Source organism: Pipra filicauda, unplaced genomic scaffold (genome assembly GCF_003945595.2).
Source record: "Pipra filicauda isolate LSUMZ 115617 unplaced genomic scaffold, ASM394559v2 scaffold201_size1378038_pilon, whole genome shotgun sequence".
Taxonomy (NCBI): domain Eukaryota; kingdom Metazoa; phylum Chordata; class Aves; order Passeriformes; family Pipridae; genus Pipra; species Pipra filicauda.
The window spans coordinates 568,709-588,496 of NW_024104312.1; the positions used below are offsets into that span (position 1 = coordinate 568,709).

A 19,788-nucleotide genomic window follows, 5' to 3' on the forward strand; every position below is an offset into this window, starting at 1 on the left:
AAAGAGATGAAACGTAGATCAAAGGAAAAAAGTAAAGAGTTGAGACAAGTTCTGGAGAGAGTATGTGGACCAGGAAGAGGAAAGGACTAATGGGTGGGTGCCTGTAGATCTCCTAGTGAGTAGACCCACCTGTCAAGACACTGTGCTGCAAGGGAGGTCTGGGAACAGCTGAGCCAAGAAGGTTTGTCAGGGACCTGGGGAAAGGAGATGCAGAGGACTGCCAAGATCTGACATCTGCAGCTAAGATCAAAGAAAGTTGTACTTCATACGTACAGAACTGTCTAAGATGTTACACATGCCTAAAAATTGGGTTCTCAGTTGTATTGAGTATTTGCAGTCAGGATAAGCCATCACTTCCATTTAGCAAGAGTATTAGCGGTTTTTACATGCTGCAGCAAAAAATTCCTCTTGCCAGGTAGGCTTGCTCAGGCACAATCCTCTTTGTCCTTAGCACAGCTTTGTTTCACAGAAGGCTCAATTTGACCCATAGCAAATGTACAAAATTTTATGGTGTGAGAGGAATAAAAGTTTAATTGACATGGGATTAGTCTGGCTTTTATTACTAATCATTGGAGAAGCCAGAAGTACTTTATGTAGGTCATCCAAAACAAGACTCAATGAATGCTTTTTCCTCTCTTCATCATCATCTGCTTTGTTTATGCCATGCTAAAGGCAACTGTTAATTCACACACTATGAAAGTGCTAAATGTTGCAATCCAAATTGCCTACTGGTGGGAACTGGGACAGCCACACAGGAGAAATGAAACTGCTGCAGTTTATAACCAGATTATAGTTACATCCTGGGCTGGTGTTAGTTTTCATTTCAGTGGCTGAGTTGATTTTATGCAATGAAACTTTACTGCGCACACCTGGGAAAAGGAAAGATGATTTGAAAGGTCAAAGTTTTCATCTAAGCTGCTCAGTTCCTGTTGTTAGTTGATATTGAGTGACTTAACCCTAGTGTCACCTCACCTCACCTTAAACACTTGAGGAGAGCGAGATGCCTAGGGGTTTTGTCCCCTTACCCAAGATCTAAATAGCCTCTAGACACATAACATTGTTTGTTGATGGGCTTTGATCTTTTTTTAGTATCTAATCCTTACAAAAATACTTCTGATCCTGGGTTTTTAATTGATCTCATCTGAGACGAAGTCCTGCAGATTTTGGTGGGAAGTAAATTGTTTTTGTGACACAGCAGTTTAGAGAAAAAATTAAGCCAATCACAAATTTGCTTACACTAGAAACAGCCTTAGGAAGGAATTTCTGTGAGCAGACTAACCAGTTTGCCAGTGAGAGGTACATGTTGTATTGGCAGGTATCATATGGGGCTACCATCTGTCGTATGGATAGAAAACACCTCATCTCATAGAAATGTGTTAGACAAGTAGACCTGGAATATCATGGCAATCTCTGGCCTGCCACACCTCTCTGGCCAGCCTAGCTTCAAAGACTACTTTTCCTGAGACGAAGCCTGATCCCCTGCAACAGCTCCTTGCCCAGAGAAGTAATTTAGCCTATATTTCTTTATGTATTTGTCTCTTTGTTTTAGCACTATGCATGTCATGGCTGCTGTTTTTATTTCTGAAACACGTAGCATCATGATGCTAATGAAAGCATGTGTTATTTCCCACTACAGTATTTCCTAAGAGAACATCTACCATACACAGTCTGAAAATAATACATTTTTCAACTTTGAGAGTGTTTCCTAGAGGTAACATTTCCCACATGCTCAGTGGCAAGTAGCCTTAGCATTGAAACTCTTGTAGAAACAGAGAATCTTATGCTAAGCAGGTACTTGCTTATGAGAATACTTGCTGTCACTCTAGGGTTGAGAAGTCTTTGCTATAGTAGGCATACCATTATAAATATAATGGAGGGGTCCATAGTGGGGATGTCATCTTTTTGTCGAATCCAGCTGATATTAAGGTCTTTATTTTGGTGGTGCACTGTGTTTAAGTAAGCATCTGTCAGTGTTGCCATTATAAACACATCTTTTCAAGAAGACATAATTTGGGAGCAAACTTTAAACAAAGCCACAAGTTCTTTGACTCTAAATAATGGATCCACTTAATATACATGCTGTAGAAAAGATTATGTCATTAAAGAAATCTTATGTGATGATGTGACAAAAAAAAATATGAGGCAACTCAGAGATAAATGTAAGGGTATATGTGTGTCTGTCTTAAAAGATTCCCTGTCTTTTGAATGTTTTGCATCTTTAACATTCTTCATTTCAAATCTGTGTGTAAAAAATGGTATATGACTGTGTGCAATATATTATTATAGGTGGCATGTGTCCCATCACAGTAGAGAGAAAGCAGCCTTTATATGTGATACTGGTGCATGGTTATCTGAATGTATATATGAATGAGTGAGAGAGGGAAAAGGGCTCTTAAACTGCATAAAACTGTGCAGCACTGAGCTGTTGGTCCTAATAATTTCTCCTTGTCATACTGTTAGCTTCAGTGAAATAACTTCTGATCTTACGGGTTTTGCTGGACCGAATCCAGAGTGCCTCGTATTTCCAGCATTGCTTCCAGTAGAAAAGGAATTTTCATATGGATAATCACATGCTATTGTATTCCACTGCTCTTGCCTCACCATTGCAGGATAGGCCCATCCATCCTTAAGGCACACTGCATATAGGCAGTGACAATGCTACAGGGCAAACCACAGCCCATCCTGTGCTGATTGTCCTGCCTGAACGGGCACACCCTACTGCATTTGCCCAGCAGGGTGTGGCTCCTGAGGCTCATGGTATGAACCAGCAAGGATTGCACAAGCATTCCTGCAAAGTGATGATGGAGCCGTGTGTCTGATCCTGCCAAGTGATGCCTGCATATTATCCAGGGCTCTCAGACAGCTTGTGCTGGAGGTTCCCCCTGGCAGCCTGCCTGCACTCAATGGAAGGGTACTGGGGGCAGAGGCTGGGGAGAGGAGAGCACATCATGGCCACAGTCCTTCTGGGAACCACTCTCTCCAAGGGTATGGACACAGTCATCTCACCTCTTCTCTTGGGGAAGATACATACAGTACATACAGTACTGAGCATGTGTCATGGGAAGTGACAGGGAAAACCTCTCAGACTATGAGCATAGCTTCAGCCTTAGAAGAGGTCTGACAGGATAGAATCACAGAATATTCAAGGTTGGAAGAGACCTTCAAGATCATCTAGTTTGAATGTCAACCCAGCACCAGCATGATCATCCCTAAACCATATCCCTGGGTGCCACATCCAGACACCTCTTGGACACTTCCAGAAATGCTGGCTCCACTGCCTCCCTGGCCAACTTATTCCAATGACTAACCACTTTTTCAGTGATAAAAACTTTTCTAATATCTAATTTGAACCTCCCCTGGCACAACTTAAGGCCATTTCCTCTCATCCTTTCACTTGAGACATGGCAGAAGAGACCAACCCCCACCTCACTACAACCTCCTTTCAAGTAGTTTTAGAGAGCAATGAGGTCCCCCCAGAACATCCTTTTCTCCAGAGTAAACAACCCCAGTTCCCTCAGCCACTAACATGTTTTCTAGACCCTTCACCAGCTTTGTTGCCCTTCTTTGGACATGAAGAGGGACAGAAACAAAACCCTGACGCTACAAAACGTAGTGGAAAGAGCAGGATTTCCTTTTCCCTGTAGCAGAAGGGATCTTCTGCTGTTTGCTGCTCTCCTTCACCTCCATCACCAACTTGGTGACTTGGTGAGCTTCGCCAACAAAATGATGGGGCCTCTAAGAAGTTGTCTCTCCTCTTCTCCCCCAACCCAGGGCTCAGTAGTGCACAAAGCCATAATTTAGCTCCAAAGGTTACTCTTGAACTCATATTCAAGTATTTATAGCCTCTTGAATTTCAACCCAAATGCAATCTGATAATTACTCAGTGACTGCCTGGTTAATAACTGCTGTGCAATTAGGATCTTGTAGCCTGGTCATTTGTACATACAACAGAATAATAAGATACCCTTAAAATGTGGGTTGCTGTTGTTTTAGCCATTTAAATTTCATTCATCTCCTTGATAATTCTGTTAAAGGTGTACTAAGGTCCCTTTTCAAGAAAGAAACAGAAAGATATATGCTTTGTAGTCATTATTGTAAATATTGAATTTATTCAAATATTGTTTGAATGTGATTTAGAAAATAAAATGCAGGCTCAGCTGAATGATGGTTTGTAAAGCAGAAAGAATGAAACTCCAAGGATATGTAAAAGAACTCCTGATTTCTATTCCACTTAAAGACGTCTTGATTTCAATAGAAATTTTGCAGGAGTAAAGATTTGGCAAGATTCGGACTCTCATCTTTCTAAAAGGTGTCCCTCTTGAGGGATGTTTTAAGATCTGTGCAGAACAATAGCACAGAAGACTGACAGTCTGATCCAAAACTCACTGAAATCAAAGTTTGTATTTCCATTATTCAGAAGAAGATTATATAGTGATGTACAGGAAAATACCAGGAATTATTCCATCAACCTTCACAGGAAAACATTCAATTGTAAACATAATGGCAACCATTATGTTTATAGTTCCAAGAACAACAGCTCTTTGTCTTAACACAGTATTAGAACAAAAAATATCTACATTTTTCATTTTTTTTCTTGAAGATGGTGAAACTATTACTTTAAATCATTCTGAGCAGGACAAAAAGATGTCTATAATTCAATAATCTTTTGCATGAAGCAGTTTTGAGGTACATTGTGATTTTTATCAAAACTTGTAAAATTCCTATATGAGTATTTTTCACGTTTCCTGATGAATATTTTGCTCATTTACTGTTCTCCTTATAGGATGCTTTTAAGAAATTAATTATAAAAATTATATCTTTATTAGTACCCTACAGTCTAGAGCAACAGAAATAGAACTCAATTTCACATGTTAAGACCATATAAAATTTTTATCTTCATTACATTTTCAGTAGGTATGACTGTTTTTTTCTTTTACGTGAATGCATTTTAAATAGCCTAGCCAGATGTTTGGCTTTAAAATCATAGAATCTTAGAATCATAGAATCTTAGAATCATAGAATAGTTTGAGTTGGAAGAGACCTTTTAATGATCATGTAGTCCAACCCCCAAATAATTAGTTCGGGAATGGAATTGGTCAGCTACATAAACTTTTGGTCTATTTTTCACTTTCACCTTTCCCCAGAGCTAAACTTTTATTCTCTTAAAGCTGTGTGTCTAAGAGACTTGGATTTAGATTGCTTTGAGATGCCCATTTTGGCTTTGAAGGGACTTGGTTTTCAAGGGAGCCTAAAAGTTACCTGTTCTCTGCCAATCCACCATCCACCAGATTTCTCAGACTAGGTATCCAGAAGCATAAATCCCATTAAAGGTATAGGCTTAATTCTGGCACTTCTGCAGTTGAAAGAATATTTTCGTTGCAAAATTGAACTACTGCAGAAACATAAATCTCAAGAGATGGAGTAATTATCAGTTAAAGATGTTACTTTTCCAACTGTCTGTCCATGCTGCTTGCATCAGTTACCGTTCTCCAGCAGAGGCATCAGAATGGGAATTGCTCAGTGCAGCACGTGCAGTATTAATCTGCTGTGGAGTGTTGTCTAGTGGAGTATGTCTATGAGTAGTTTGAAACACTGCTTCTAGTAAGGATGAAATTATGCATCACATTGGAACATTAACTCTGAAACTTTGCAATTATTCAACCTGTTCACTGTTTCATTGCTAGTCTGGATATTGAAAGTATGTAATAGAGGTGATATATACAATATATAGACCATAATACAATGGTCTGTCTGTATTATGAATTTACTTGCGAGTCGTTTTTTCTAATCTCTTGTCCACTGACTTGCAAGGCTTGGGAAAACCCTTCTACTTTGTGTGTTCTGCTTCCATTCCCCATTGCATCAGGCTGCAAGTTCCCAACCTTGTTGTTCTCTCTGATTTGCTGAAATAATTACAAAGAACTTATCTTTATGTCCACTCTTTCTTTACAGCTCCAGAAACAGCTATCTGAGCTGGACGAGGATGACTTGTGCTATGAGTTTCGTCGAGAACGTTTCACCGTCCATCGCACTCATTTGTATTTTCTACATTACGAATACGAGCCTGCTTCAGACAACACCGATGTAACACTGGTGGCACAACTTTCAATGGACAGGTAGGGAAAATCTCTTGTTCATCAGGAAATGTGAGACAATTAATGTTTTCTTACAGAGCAGTCTAACTATGTAATGCTTTGGTGCGAGAAAAAACACGCTTTCGTAGAAACTTGGATGTTGTATTGTAAAGACCTTTCTTGAATTAGGAGTAGCGCAGGTAGATATGTATTCAGACATGTATCCAGACATGTGTCCAGACTTCAGCTCTGCAGTGCACACATGAGTGTGAGTAGAGTTCATGAGTCTGAGTACTGGAACTGCAGGGGTTGTTACTTGTCAGGATTGTCAGGCATTACTAGTGTATGGAGTTTTGCAGCAACTTATTAAAAACAGAGGATGTTTATAGTAGAATTTTCCAAGCAGTTTTAACTGCCCAAGTTTTTACACATGGTATTTCCTCATTAGAGAATATTAGTTTTGCTTTCACTGGCATTTTCCTTGCAGAAAATTTCAGTTAGTGATTTTTCTTATAATGAGAGTCAGAACTAAACATTTTAGTTTCAAATTAGGAAGTCAAAAATTATACTTTTTTTTTTTTAATGTGCTAGTGTGAAATGAAAAATCTCTATTTTGGCAAAATCATTGCATCTTTATACAAATGTTGATTTTCAGAAGTGCATTTTAACTTTTAGTTCTGATATAAAGTGGAATTTAATTGGTATTTCATTTGGGGGGAAAAATTCCATTTCATGACAAGTTCCACCTGCATCTTTCTGATTCCCACCATTGCAATTAGTTGTCATTTTTCGAGTCTGAATCAGCTAGCTTTGTGAAATTTTGGAATTGTCAGTTTCTTTTTTTTTCTCCAGCTTCTCAGTTCAAATTTAGTCCAAACTTTGTAGTTACTGCTATCAGAGTGTGTTACAAAACAAATCAGAGCTCCTTGAATATCAGCCAGAAACCGATTATTTCCTTTAGTGTAGCACATACAGAATACAACGTGACCTGTGAATAATAGCACTGCTACAATGGTAGAAGGTCAACAGTATTCCAGGAGGATTATAAGAATTGAGATTAACAAAACATTTACAGTCTGTTTTAAAAATAAACAGAAATGAATGAGGAGTATTCTGTTCCACAGGTGCCTCAGTGCTGCATCCTGCACATTGTGTTATGATTTGCTGTGCGCATCAGTGTCTGTTCTATTGATTTTTAATGGAGGAAACATTTCTTAAGTGTTCACAAACCTTTGAGTAAAAAACTGAAATAAATTAAGCCAGACCCTGAGCGAGTGCCATAGTAAATTAGTAAAGCTGGTGTGTGCACATGGTATATTTTCCCCCCAGAATTTAATTCAAAAGAATGAGCTGGGGCTTAGTGCTGATTCACTGGCACTGATGCAAAGTCTGAGCATCTGTTTCCCTTTCTGGATCCTCACTGGGGCACATGTTTTTATTGATAGACAGAACCACACATTTTTATGCAGGAAGAACAACCATCCTGATACTATGCAGGAAAAATCTTCCCTACTTCGCTGGTGTGTTGCTATAAATTATTGATTTGAGTTGGAAATACTTTCTTTCAGCTAAAATCAATAAATAATATCATACCAAAGAACTGTTTAGCTGCTTTGTTTTCTTTCACATCTTTCAGTTACTGCCTTACTTTTTTTTTGTCTTCTTTAAACCACTTTTATTAAACTCCTCCGGCACAGCTGTAGACATTTAAGAATAGTGTCTCAGATGTAAGATGACATGTACATAAACAATGTGCTGTACACTACATTCTGCACCGTTCTTTGAAATGATTATCTGAGATGAGAAAAAGCAAAAAAAGAACTCCCAGCATCTCCAGTTGTAGTCCTGTCAGAGATGAGACTGACATGACTATCGTGACAGACCTATGTTTACCTGTCCTATAGGCTTGGGGAATGGAAGAGAGGGACGCAGTTTAGGAGCTAACATTGTCTTTAGATGGAAGCTTTGAGACAGACTTCATTCAGTGTTGTTCGTTATTGGTTACTTGTCATCTTTTACACTGATGTGGCAGAGTTGCATCACTATGGTTTACGTGTTCTGGCTAGGCAGCCTTTTTAAAGGCTTGTTATGTACCTGGGGTTCAGAAATCAGAGTAGGAGTTACCAAAATGTGAGGTCAGGAAGGGGAAAAAACGTGATTAGCAATACACTGCTTGAAATCTGGGTGAGAATGAGTTGGAAATCAGTTGAGTATTCTTCAGAAGAAAAATAAAAACAATGTCAAAAAACAATTGAATTCCAGCAAAATTAGCTGAAACAGACCTTTAAAAAAATTACCAACTAAATTGTGATCTCATTATTATGCAGTACAGCAGTACATTTGTTTTATCTCAAGTTCTTAAGGGAATGCATTCCTAAAGACTGCTAAAAAAACCCCAAAAAACCAAAATAAGTTAGTCATGTTGTGTTTAGAAACTCATAATTCTAGGGTTTATGTTCAAATGAGACTACTATAACAACCTAAAGAGAGCAGATTATGGAGCATCACCTAGCATATAGCCCCTGTATCAAATTCATGGAAGTGGAGCCTGTCAATGAGAACGACACAGCAAAATGGAGTATTCTGAAGGGTACTAAGCTGTCCAGCTGGAAATTTATACCAGCAAAACCCAGTTTCCGCTTAGCTGTCACGAAAAAATTTGCAGGCATTATCAGGTGTGCTGTTTAAATAAGTTATGTATACCATTTGTCCACCACGTGGAGTCCTTAAAAGGCAATTTGCTGCATTTTTTACTAGGCAAGTATTCTATTTTTAAAACAATTCCCTAAATCTGAGTGCTGATGATTGGAGTCTCCTGTTTAATAGGTTTTCACTATGTTGGAAAAAGACAAAAAAAAAGAAAAAGTATTTTTTTCTATTTATTATTTGTGTAATTAAAAGTCTAAAGCCTTCATATACTTTTTAGATTTTTTTTTATTGATTTGTGTTTCAAATTTGTCTGTATGTTTCAGGTTGATAATAGCCTTTGTTTCAATAATAAATAAAAAGAGAGTAATGTACCAAGTGTAGACTAGTAGAGGCAGTATCTCATATTTAAGAAAAAATTATTATATCACCTTAGATGTCATCACAATCATCCAGAAATGCAGGAAAAAGCTACTAATGTTAAGTCAGACTGTGTGTTTACTGGTATGAGTATATCATTTCTTTCTCCTGTAAAGCTTAGGAAGATAGTAGAAAGAGGAAATTATTTTCTCTGATTATGATGATGCAGAAAACTTTTCTTGTGATTTATATAAATATTAATAGGAAAAATCGAGTCATGCATTTCGAACAGAGAGAAGATAATTTTGCATGGTCTACTCTTCCTAATTTTTAATAGAATGTTTGGCTAGGCTGCATAGGTTCATTTCCCTTTGTATTAACTCAAGAGGCTTTGTAATCAGTCCTTGCTGTATTTTTGGGTGGCACATCTCAATCCCTAGGTAATTCTCTATAAATTACCCAAAGTGCTTAAACAATTTGGACCGGGCCAGGTTTGATTTATGTTTGCATATTAAATCTTTTGTTTCATTTTCATCAATAGTGTTGTAAGTGCTGGAATGTTTTTTAAATATACATCAATACAACCTGTTTTAAAAATAATTTAATGAAATTTGAGATACTGTTAAAACATATACAAGTTAGTAGTTTTAATCATGTTTTTGTCTAAAATGTTCTTTTGATATTCCACAGCAATGCCATGTCTCTCATTCCTTCCCTCCTTACTCCCTATTAAAAAGTAAATCCCATTTTTATCAATGTGCCATCCTTTTGCCCTCTCCCTGATAGTGAGTCTTCTAGTTAGTGTAAATGTTCACATAAGTCCGTATTCCCTTGACCTGTCACTTTTAACAGCTTTTAGGATATGACTAACTGCCTTACAAAAATTTGGGGAATGTTTTCCTAAAATGATCTGTGGATCTGTACGCCTCTATCTTCCACAAGCTTGTTGTAGAACGATGTATTATATTACTGTGTGAGAATAGGTTGACCCAAGATGTGAATTGGGCACTGGACACTGTTGAAGATTACAAAAGCCCTATTCTGTAAGTAGATCCAGGTGGACAGATCCCTGCAACTGCTCAAAGCTCCCATCAGATATCTGGGTATACCATCATCCATGTGGGTTTTCCCTCAGCATCAAAGCTTTAGGCAGAAAACAACGGTGTTGATTTCACCAAGCTTTAGGTATCTGAGTTGTAGATGTGTGCATCTGAGCTAGGGCCATCTTAGGTTCCCTTGGATTCGGTGAAATAGGCATATCTGGGGTGCAGTCCATCTGTCCAGGAGACATCAACTTGTCATCTTAGATGAGATGACTTGTGCTGTGGAAATATTTATTGCTTTGCACAGCATATAGTATGTCCCCAGTCTTTCTCACTTAGAGAAGGATATCTGCATTTGATCAGGTGAACCCAGGGAAAGATTCCCAGACAGGGAAATAGTTTTTCTCATTCTCTCCCTTCCTCTTTCAGGCTCCAGATGCTTGAAGCCATCTGCAAACACTGGGAAGGTCCAATCAGCCTGGCACTCTATCTTTCTGATGCAGAAGCCCAGCAATTTCTGCGCTACGCTCAGGGCTCGGAAGTACTGATGAGCCGCCACAATGTTGGCTACCATATCGTGTACAAGGAGGGCCAGTTCTATCCTGTGAATCTGCTAAGGAATGTGGCCATGAAACATATCAGCACACCATACATGTTTCTGTCCGACATTGACTTCTTGCCCATGTATGGACTCTACGAGTACCTCAGGTAAATGGACAGTGGAGCAATTACCACTGTCACCTGCAATTTCAGCCTTTCCACACCCCACCCTTCTCACATACTCTCAAAACAAAACAGTCTGAGCAGATCTGAAAGAAGCAGCTTGTAGAGGTTTGAGGTGTGAGAATGCCCATCAACGCACAAGAATTTTTAGAGCAAAGGAAGAGGGCTGTCACTGGAAGTCAAGCAATATCGTTATGAAAGAAAAAACTCGGGTCTAAATGTGATCCCTGTTAGCCATTAGAATAATTCCCTCAGAGCTGCAGAAGAATCAATTTGAAAATTGAACTGGATTAAGTATTATTAAATGTCCAAGAGCATCATGTATTAGCAGAGATGTGAACCAGGCGATTTCTCTAAACATCCCTCGTTCTTAAAGTCAGTGACAGAAAAAACATGCAAAGCATAACTGAACTTTTTGTCTGTGACACACTCTTAATCCAGTTCCTTATCTTGAAAAGAGGTTGTGAGTCTAACCAACTCAAAAATATGACTGCAATACCAGCACCTGCCAACGCAAAATAATGGGCATAATAAGGGAACTGGGAGGAGTAACGTCAGTGTACATTGTATGATAATGCATGTGAGCAGGTTCGGCTGAGCAAACTACAGACCTCCGATCCATTAACTGAGGGGTTTTTTTAACAAAGACCTTTTTCCCCTGCAGAGGCTGGTCATCTGAGGCCAAAGCATAGAGCAAGGAGGACACCCTGTGGCCAGACAGGAGGATGTCAGTTCCTTAGTCCTGAACTATTTTGCTTTTCGTCTCTGTTCTAATTTGGTGAAAGTTGGTCGAAGTGTTCCAGTGAGGGCTTGCCTGTAGGTGTTCCCTTTCAGTTCATAAGCCCGGGGTTTTGGAGTGTAAAGGAAAATACACCTTCTGGTATCATAAACTTATGGAGGAATTTCCTTGTTTTAGGCTTAACAAGTTAACAAGACATGTATGGGGCCAAATTCACTATTCACAGGAAGGGAGCACCTCTTCTGTGAGGAAAGGATGAGAGAGTTGAGGCTGTTCAGCCTGGAGAAATGAAGGCTCTGGGGAGACCTTATTACAGCCTTCCAGTACATAAGAAGATGGGGACGAACATTTTAGCAGGACCTGTTGAGATAGGACAAGGGGAATGGTTTTAAACTAAAAGAGGGTAGATTTAGACAAGATATAAGGAAAAAGTTTTTTGCAATGAGGATGGCAAAACACTGGAAGAGGTTACCCAGAGAGGTGGTAGATGCCCTATCCCTGGAAACATTCAAGGTCAGGTGGGATGGGACTCTGAGCAACCTGATCTAGTTGAAGATGTTCCTGCTCACTGCAGGGATGTTGGACTACATGGTCTTTAAAGGTGCCTTCCAATCCAAACCATTCTATGTCTTTTAAGGCTCTGGATATCAATCGTACTGTTGAAGTATTATCACAGTGTGTTACCTTGTTTCCTTCTTAGTTTAGGGACATTTCATTTCAGCTTGTGCTATGAGGACTCCAAAATAATTATTTCCCTTGCACACATTATTTATCTCTAGATACACATATGGAGAGTTGTTGTTCTCTGTCTTCTTCAATGTTAGTGTTGCACACTGTTATATCTCTTCAGATCAATGCAGGACACAATAAGGGTAGCAGCTGTTGATACTGATATTTAGTGATAAAAAAGGAACTTGCTCTTCCGTGCTGCTTCACAGTGTACTGATGGGAGCCAGCAAAGAAAGGAAGAAGATAGAAGGATGTACGACAGAATAATTGAGTTACTAGAACCATAGAAATAATTCTCGTACGGTGATAAATGTGTTACAGAACTAAATGCACAGTGATGCCACCCATGGGTGATGTTTCAGAAAAAAAAACAGATTCTCTCTGAGACCTATTGCACCTGAGACTTTGTGTTACTCTGACAGCTTTTTATGAGGCTTATATCACCTTAACTCTGACAGTGACTCTCCATTACCTGGGAATATTGGAATTGCTAATCTGCTACTACCAGCTCTTTAAAAAGGAAGTGGAATTTTTTTGTGTGCGGACTAGAGACTTTTATTGCTTTTTCAATAATGATTTTTCTAAACAAAGTAGCGGGGAGGTGCAGTGAGATTATTTTAAATATGGATGCCCTGTGTCTTTCTGCATTGACTGTTCCCACTGCCTCTGCAAGTAGCACTGATTAGCGCTATCTGTCTGAATGGCAGCGACTGTTTTTTAGAGAGATGTGCAAACATTTTCATCTTCATTTGCTCAGATAGAACAACCATAAACAACTAGAAATAGTGTGGTATTTCAGGCATCACTTTGGACAGCATGAGCCAAAGTCCCTCTCCCTGCGAGTTTGCTGATTTACATATATTGCATATTGTATCTCTGCAGATAATATATTCCCAGAAAGAAAGGAATTTTGAAAAACATTTTCAGCGTACTTTGAATGTGTCTATGTGAAAGCTTACAGCCAGTTTTGAAGGAGAAGCTGATGGAGCTGATGGACCTGTCCTTTTGTGTATCTGTTGCTAGCACTAGGATTTGTGCTATTCGAGCTTTTTCACAGCTGCTAAGACCATTTCAATGTTTTTTATCTCCATCAAACAGCCTTTTAGTCCTGCCTTACTCTTCTGTGAAGTACAAAAGGAAAGAAATGTATCATTTAAAGGTTTCCTGTTTACAGAACTCAGACACTTTCATGGTCTGTGCTGAGTCAACATCTTTTGTTGCCTTCCCTCATTAGTTACTGAGGTCATCTTGTCATTGCCCCAGAGGTAAAGGCTCCTTCTAGTTGCTACAAGTAAGGTGTTAGGGTCATGCTACAGTGACTTCTAACGTAAAATTACTAGACAGGCTGCTTATCTACAGTTGTCACAGCTAACACTGAAGTTCTTTCCTGACACATTCATGTAAAATATGCCCTTTGCTTCCAGTGACACATTTTGCATGAATTGGGACCTGGCATCCAATCTCTATCTGCAGGTTTTATACCTGTCCTCTGCAACATGAGTTGTGAAGTATTTCTGGCTGTTTTTCAGCATCTCAGCAAGAGACATAGTTCAGGTTGTGCCTATTGGTTTTTATTTGCTGATAGCCTTTGTAGGCTATGCGTTCATTGCTTTTGCAGAGAGGAAAAGCATTCTAATGAATTTAACAGTGGATTGACAACTCTTACCACAAGCTCTGTGACTGCCGTGTTTGTTATCTCCAACCAACCACTTACTGAGTCCTGATGGTGGAAGCTAATTTTAATTAATGGACTCTTTTTTTCCTTTTTTTTTTTCATGAGTTCAGTGCTTTAGGATTAGGTTGCTGCTCTTCCTGTGTCTGAGCTTCTCTATCCTCCAGAAATAGGAATGATATTACAATCTGTCTCCATGAGGATGAGAATTCTGTATTAATTTTTGAAAATAAGTACAAAGATGAGAAGATTGATATCAACGTGCTGCAGTTCATTCAACCCGTGAGGAAACTCTTGTGATTTAAGATTCATTTCTTCACTGCTTTGCGAAAAATACAGTTGACTCATAGATTTAAAATTTAACCCAACCTTCACTGTGTCAGAATGACATACACCAGGTCTGAACACAAAGATACTTGGGAAATGGTTTCTCGGGCAAGAGAGCTCTTCATAAAATCATAGATCATTATTTTGGGGTTTGGGAGGAAAAGGACAGATAAAGGAAAATGAATACTGAATCAATATTACTAAATCCAAAAGACACCCCTTATAAGGATAGTTCAGGAATTACATGGAATTACAATGCTAGTTTGCAAAACAACCAAATCTAATTCCCTACATTATATTCCACATACCTGGCAACACCCAACAGTGAAAATTTTCCTATTCGAAGTATCTCAAAACCAGTCAACCAATAAATGGCACCTCCACTCAAAACAGGAAAAAAAGTCACCCCACAGAAAATGAAAAGTTAGATTTGCTTCCAGTAGGAAGAGAGTTTCAGCTGGTTGTCCAAGAAGCAAACCACCAACCAAGTTATCAGAAGAAAACTGAAGGTGTTTCTTTCTCTACCACATCCTCCCCATTGAAATCACAGTTTAAATGTCCTTTGTTGTCCTTTGTCACTGAGGTTCAACACCTGGATGTCAGCACTGATTGCTTCTTCCCTTTATATGTCACCTAGTGCACATCAAAGGCAGGTTATTCCACTCAGAAGTCAGTGCTACTGGACTTCTTGTCTGAGCATGTCTCAACTCCCAGCTCAGTTTTGGAGAGCCCTTCCACTTTGACCTTACCACCTGTAATGGGTCTAGCTGAGATGGAGTTCTTTTCCCCATAGCAGCCCTCACAGTGCTGTGCTTGTCTTTGGTAGCTAGAAGGGTGTTTATAACACACCAGTATTTTGGAGACTAGAGCACTGGCACAGCATCAGTGCTGTCTCTCCAGCATTCTGCCCTCCATCTGGAGGTGGGCAAGATCTTGGGAGGGGACACAACCAAGACAGATGAGCCAAATTGACCAAAGGTATGTTCCATACCAGATGACATCAGCTCAGACATAAAAGCTAAGAAAAGGAGCAGGGAGGTGGAGCATTCATTATTTACAAGGTTTGCCTTCTGGAGAAACTGCTACACATGCTGGAGCCCTGCTTCCTGGGAAATGACTGAACATCACTTGCTGATGGCAAGTAGAGAATAAATATTTTTTTCTTTGTTTGTGCACTCACAACCTTTCACTTTTACTTTAGTAAACTGCCTTATCTCAACTTCTGAGTTGTTTTCCATCTTATTTTCTCTCCCCTGTCCAGGGGATTTTCTTCATGAAGTTACTGTCATCTATTCTTTCAAACAGTTTGGCCATTCACGCCTATATGAAATTTGCAGGTGACAAGAGCAGGGGAGTGTGCAGAAAAGATTGTTGCTATCTACAAAATTTTTGTGGTTGAATCCCATACCTTAGAGAATAAGTCACATTCAGTACTAGTTTCAAGACAGCTTGCTTTGTCTGACAGTTTCTGCTGTTAGCTGTGCTTGATACCCGTGCCTGCTTCAGCTTTGGTCACCTTCAAACTGTAAACTTTTGTGGGCAGGGTTGTATCCTGCTCTTTGGCAGTACCAAGCACAGCAAGGCCTTGAATTTTGCCTGAGACTTTCGAGCTCTCCATAAAACAAACGTATAGTAACAGCCATAAATGGAAACTGCTGTTTCCTCGCAGAGCCCAAAGGGTTCTGCAAATGTTACCTGCTCCTTCCTAGAACTGAATCTCCAAAACTGTGCTGCTTAAGTCTCGTAGATTGCATAGAGACCAGAAAGCCTCAGATTTTGGAAGAGAAACTATATCAGTATCCCCTGCTCTCAGAGAAGGTGTGAAAGGGAAGAAACATTTAAAAGCATCATAAAGGCTGTATACTGGCAATGTTCAACAATTCTGGAAGGTCATAAAGGCTGATTGTAAAGGAGTCATCTATTTACATGCATATATTGTGGTCATTAGTGATAGTGAGGGAGAAGCTAGTGAAGAAAGTACAAAACCAGTTACAATAAGATGCTGTTAACATCCTTGAATTGTGAAGTTAACTGGAATGTGTCAGAGGCTCTTTAAACAATGCAAACTTTGCAGTAAGAAGCTGAGAACATGTTGCTTTTTATAGAGCAGACCTATAGGGTGTTATGAATTCTCTAAAATTCAGATTTTATTAAATAGTTGTGCTCTTCTTCTTTTTCTCTGACAGCAATATAAATGAATTCTAGGTATTCTGGACCTAGAAAAATGGTTTATTTGGTCCTTCTGTTATTAGGACAGTGATCCCAATTCCTTCAAATTAGAATGCTGTAGAGAGAGTTTGCTGCTAGTCAACATTGTCCTTGATTGCCTGTTGCAGTAACGTGAAAGTCAGGACAGTGAATCCTGTTAAGGGGAACTGATTTTGACAGGGAGACAGAGGCATATTTCTTGTATGAACTATGGAGATAATGAAAGGAAAATTGAAACAGAGTTATTTCTGATGACAAGCATAGTAAGATTCAGTTGGGGGATGGAAAAGTAACTTTCTTTTCTTTGAGTTTTAGTTTGTTAGGAAAGAATAGACCGAACACCTCTGGCAGGCAGGGTGAGAGGTTGCTAAGCTGCTCCTCTCCTGTGACAGTCATCCTAAGGCCTCTGTCTGGAAAAGAGCCCCACTGTGTGAAATGCATATGTGCACACACATACTCATACACCAAAACAGTCTCTGCACTGAACAACTTTCAGCAAAAGAAAGGAAAAAGTAGCATATCTCAGTCTATCCAGTGTACAGCTTTTCTCTGCTGGCAGCAGTCTCTTTGCCCTGTGCACAGAGCCAAGCATAAATGAGCTCTGATCTCCAGGCACTGCCATGTGCACCATTGATAATACTCAACAAAACACTGCTGAAGTACAGTTTTGCTGATTGGTGCTGTGTCCTGTTGCAGTAGATCTGTGCCTTGAACAGTGACTGATCATCATGGCGACAGTGTTCTCGAGAGCAAGTATCTGGTCCATAGTGGTGTTAAGGTAACACTCACTTTGCAGGACATACAGAGATAAAAAGCAAGGATGATGGCACAGCGTAGCACAGAGAAGAGCTAGGCTGAAGTGCAACCAACCTTTCCAGCTTCTCCTTTTGTAAAGTCCCACTGAGTCCTGGATAAATCCCAGTTTTTTAGAACTACCATTGGCTGTGCAGCTCTTTCCCATATCTGTAGTAACATTCAAGTATATTTCTCTTAAAGTGGTGGTCAGTTGGCCATGCTTTGAGTGCTGTTTCCGATCTATGCACCCATGGACATGCAGGGCAGCATTGATCAGTCAAACACACAAGCCCATTTGGAACTGTGTTCTTCTCCCTGCTTTTAGAGCAGCGAACCAAAAGCAGAAGAAATATGAAGTACCCCTGGGGAAAATTATGGGACATAGTTACATTTACAGTATCAATCTGCCCATTCTCTGCACTTTATTTTGAAAAGCCAAGTGATTTGCTCAATTTAACATTTTCCTGCTTTTATTTGTTGTTTCTCTTTGCCAGGAAGTCTGTCATCCAGCTAGACCTAGCTAACACCAAGAAAGCTCTGATTGTACCTGCTTTTGAGACCCTACGCTACCGCCTCTCCTTCCCCAAGTCAAAAGCAGAGTTGCTGTCTATGTTGGACATGGGAACCCTCTTCACATTCAGGTAATGAAAAGTACTTTTGAACCTGTGATCATTATCTCTTTTTTCTGTTCTTGTGAATGTTTGATTCTTTTCTCTCACTGTCAGCTCCATTAAGAAACCTATTGGAATTTTTTCTGTTCTCATAGAGAGGTAGTGAACAGAATCATATGTGGATATATTCCATCTGTAAGGTCAGAATTTTATCTAGTATTATAGTCCTCTACTGAAGGACTTCAGTTGTTAAATTGAATTTGTTCTTTTTCATCATATTTTATTGCACTACAAAATCAAGTGTGACCATTACACTCAAGGGCGTGTAATTTACTTTTTGGCTGCCAAATACTGTCTGGATAGCTGTGTCTTCTTATGTGACCAAAAGTTCTGTATCTCTGCTCGTTGGTTCTCTTCCTTACTGACTACTGGAAAAACAAATGCAAGCTTGCCATATGCTCTTTTAAAGTGTGAAACAGCTGCTTAAATACCTAGAGTTTCTCTATGCAGAGGTAAAAGAGTACTCTGACTAGAAGTTAAGAAGCGAAGAACACCTAAATTTGGAGCTCCTCTCTGAAGCAGACTCCTTTTGTGGCTGTGAACAAGTCAATTCTATTATCTGCCAGACTCTTCAGTTTCAAAATGCAGCTACCAGGGGTTAACTGTCTCTTGGGGGTGTGTGGTAAGGTCTGATTAGCAGAGATTTGTAAAGCATCTCAGTGATGGGAAGAGTACAATGTGGCCTTATGATGTTGCACAGAGAGGGGGCTTAGGAGACCTGTGTTCTCTTCTCAGTTCCACTACTGCCCTGCTGGGAGGTGGTACACGAATCACTTTACTTTCTTACATCTCTGTTCTCCGTCTCTGAAATGCAGGTAACAATGTTCACCTCTCCTTTTTACAGTATTTTGAGATCTAGAGATAAAAGCTATGAAAAAGCTAGGTATTATCCATGGCTGGTGGAGCTCTATATCACCTCTCCCATCCTTCTCTTACTTTAGAGCTTTCCTCACACTTTTTCCATTCCTTATATTACACACCTCTCTTGTTGCAGCAACCACCCTTCCCCCATGTGGTTGCATGCACGTCATAGCAGACAGCTTGTGTGAGTCTGGAAAACATAATTCTGATGCCTTGAAACTGAAAGTCATACCAGTGACTGCCTTGAAATAGAAAGTTGATGCGACTGAGTGAGGCATGCCTCTGGAAAATTACTTAAGGATACTGATAGAGCAAGTACTTTCACTCTGCCATCATTCTTTACAGTCAAAAGATGTAAAAATTAACAAGAGATCTGTTGATAGAAAATAATTGTCTCTCCTGTAGTTGAAAGAAAAAATCCTTCCAGTGGAAAATAACTCCCTGAGGATTTTCAGATGTTACATTCCACCAACAGTCAATTTTTCAGCTTGCACAGCAGTGGCCTTCCACTACAGATTTCATCTTCAAACTATACAGCATGCTGGTGTGTTACGTACACAGCCAGATTTCCAAATCCTTTCTGAAGTCTCACTCAGGCAAAAATGTCTTTAACATCAGTGGGAGTTTTGCCAGAACAAGGTTGGTTAAATAAGAATTGAAGGACATGCAGCTGGTGTACATATTAAAGTAGGACACATTTTACAAATGCTTCCCCAGTTTGTTTTGGCTCATTTCATTGCTCAAATCCATCAACAACCACAAAGCAACTGTGATCTGGGCTGAGAATTTCCACCTCCACCTTCAAGGTGCTTTAATAATGCTGCAATTCGTGGCTGAGCGGGTGGGAGTGAACTGGGGAGGACTGCTGTGACAGTGATTGCTGAGAGTGCCTGCAGCATCCCAGTCCCTCACACCACACGGTAGATTACAATCTTTCCCT

The 19,788-nt window shown here is 39.6% G+C and overlaps 1 protein-coding gene across 6 annotated transcripts in view; it reads left to right on the forward strand.

Moving 5' to 3' along the window:
* The window catches only part of LARGE1 (LARGE xylosyl- and glucuronyltransferase 1), a 276,414-nt gene that overhangs the window by 245,597 nt on the left and 11,029 nt on the right, over window positions 1-19,788 (forward strand). For all 6 annotated transcript variants that reach the window (XM_027715068.2, XM_027715069.2, XM_027715065.2 and 3 more), the window contains 3 exons: window positions 5,953-6,116; window positions 10,553-10,831; window positions 17,811-17,957. In XM_027715068.2, coding sequence (XP_027570869.1) covers window positions 5,953-6,116; window positions 10,553-10,831; window positions 17,811-17,957 — 590 coding nt within the window. The remainder of the gene's footprint in view (window positions 1-5,952; window positions 6,117-10,552; window positions 10,832-17,810; window positions 17,958-19,788) is intronic.